Genomic DNA, 1178 nt, shown 5'->3' on the forward strand with positions numbered 1-1178 from the left:
CATCACTGTGTACATAACAGTGGCTAACAAAGTTAATGCGAAAAAAAGTATCAGTGAAAAAAAGATCTTTCCTGCTAAATATTTTCTTGAATGAACATATAGAGCAGTAAACTTACAAGAATAAATTAAAGCAGGAAATATTTGTTCATTGCGTTCTTGAGCTGTCTCCACTAAAATGCGCAGAGGTCCCTTCGGTGCGAGGACAGCAATCAAATCTAAAGGTTACAATTTTTTTTTATTATATTCATTGAGTGCCTGCTTTTTACATACCCCATACTGATATCGCTGCCAACACAGCCCACGCCGTCCATTCCGGCAGATATTTAATAAAAACCAGTGCCATTAATGCAGCAACAAAAATTAGATATCCCTGTTGTAAACGCAAAGGACCTTGCCAATGTATGGCCATCATTCCGACGACACCGAAATTCCAAAGTATCATTATCGTTGTGGGGTAATCCATTGGAATATTATAAGCGCGTAGCAACTCCCTACAAAAAGATAAATCATAGCATAAGTTCAAATAGTGCGATATTTGAAGAACTTACTCAAGATAGAGATAACTGAAAATAAATAGCAGCATGAATGAAGAGAGGATAAGCCAACCATGTATGATTTTGTAGCAGCGTTTTTTGTACAGAACAATCAACAAAATAGTCATTGCTACAACTACACCCATGAGAATCATAGAGTTGGCCAAAGCGTTCCAGAATTTAACGCCAGGATCAGGCGATAATTCATGGAAAGGTGTATACAAGCTGCAAAAAATACATATTAAGCATATACGTAATATAAACACTTTTTCATATTACAGATAAACATCTGTTGAAGAGTAGAAGCTCACTGCATTTATAGTAGCCACAACAACAAGCATACATAGGGATACGGGCACGAACAATTTAATAACATGCTGAGCTCCATATTTTAGGCCCTCTTCATCTAGTTCGTCAGCAGTAGGTCGACGTGGACAGTCATCTGTCGCGCCACCACCGTCCCCACCACCAGTTCCACTGGCTCTGGTCCGTCGTCCAGCTGAACGTACAACTACATTAGGTACTTCCAATATAGCCTATAAAGTTTTGCAGTAGTTATATGTACATCAAGTCTAATTTTAATATTTTTAATTGAATCATGATTTTCATCGAGTTCTTACCCCATCCACTTCCTCATTTGCACCA

General features: G+C 38.2%; 1 protein-coding gene across 1 annotated transcript; it reads right to left on the minus strand.

The window, feature by feature from the left end:
- Positions 1-1178, minus strand: LOC118739985 (presenilin homolog; the record flags this gene model as incomplete). The annotated part of the gene is given in 6 exon segments (XM_036471487.1): positions 1-23; positions 117-215; positions 271-491; positions 549-758; positions 813-1069; positions 1154-1178. Coding segments are annotated over 6 exon segments (835 nt in total), but the record flags the coding sequence as incomplete, so codon positions are not given.

Source organism: Rhagoletis pomonella, unplaced genomic scaffold, assembly GCF_013731165.1.
Source record: "Rhagoletis pomonella isolate Grant_MI unplaced genomic scaffold, Rhpom_1.0 Rhpom_scaffold_00005, whole genome shotgun sequence".
NCBI lineage: Eukaryota > Metazoa > Arthropoda > Insecta > Diptera > Tephritidae > Rhagoletis > Rhagoletis pomonella.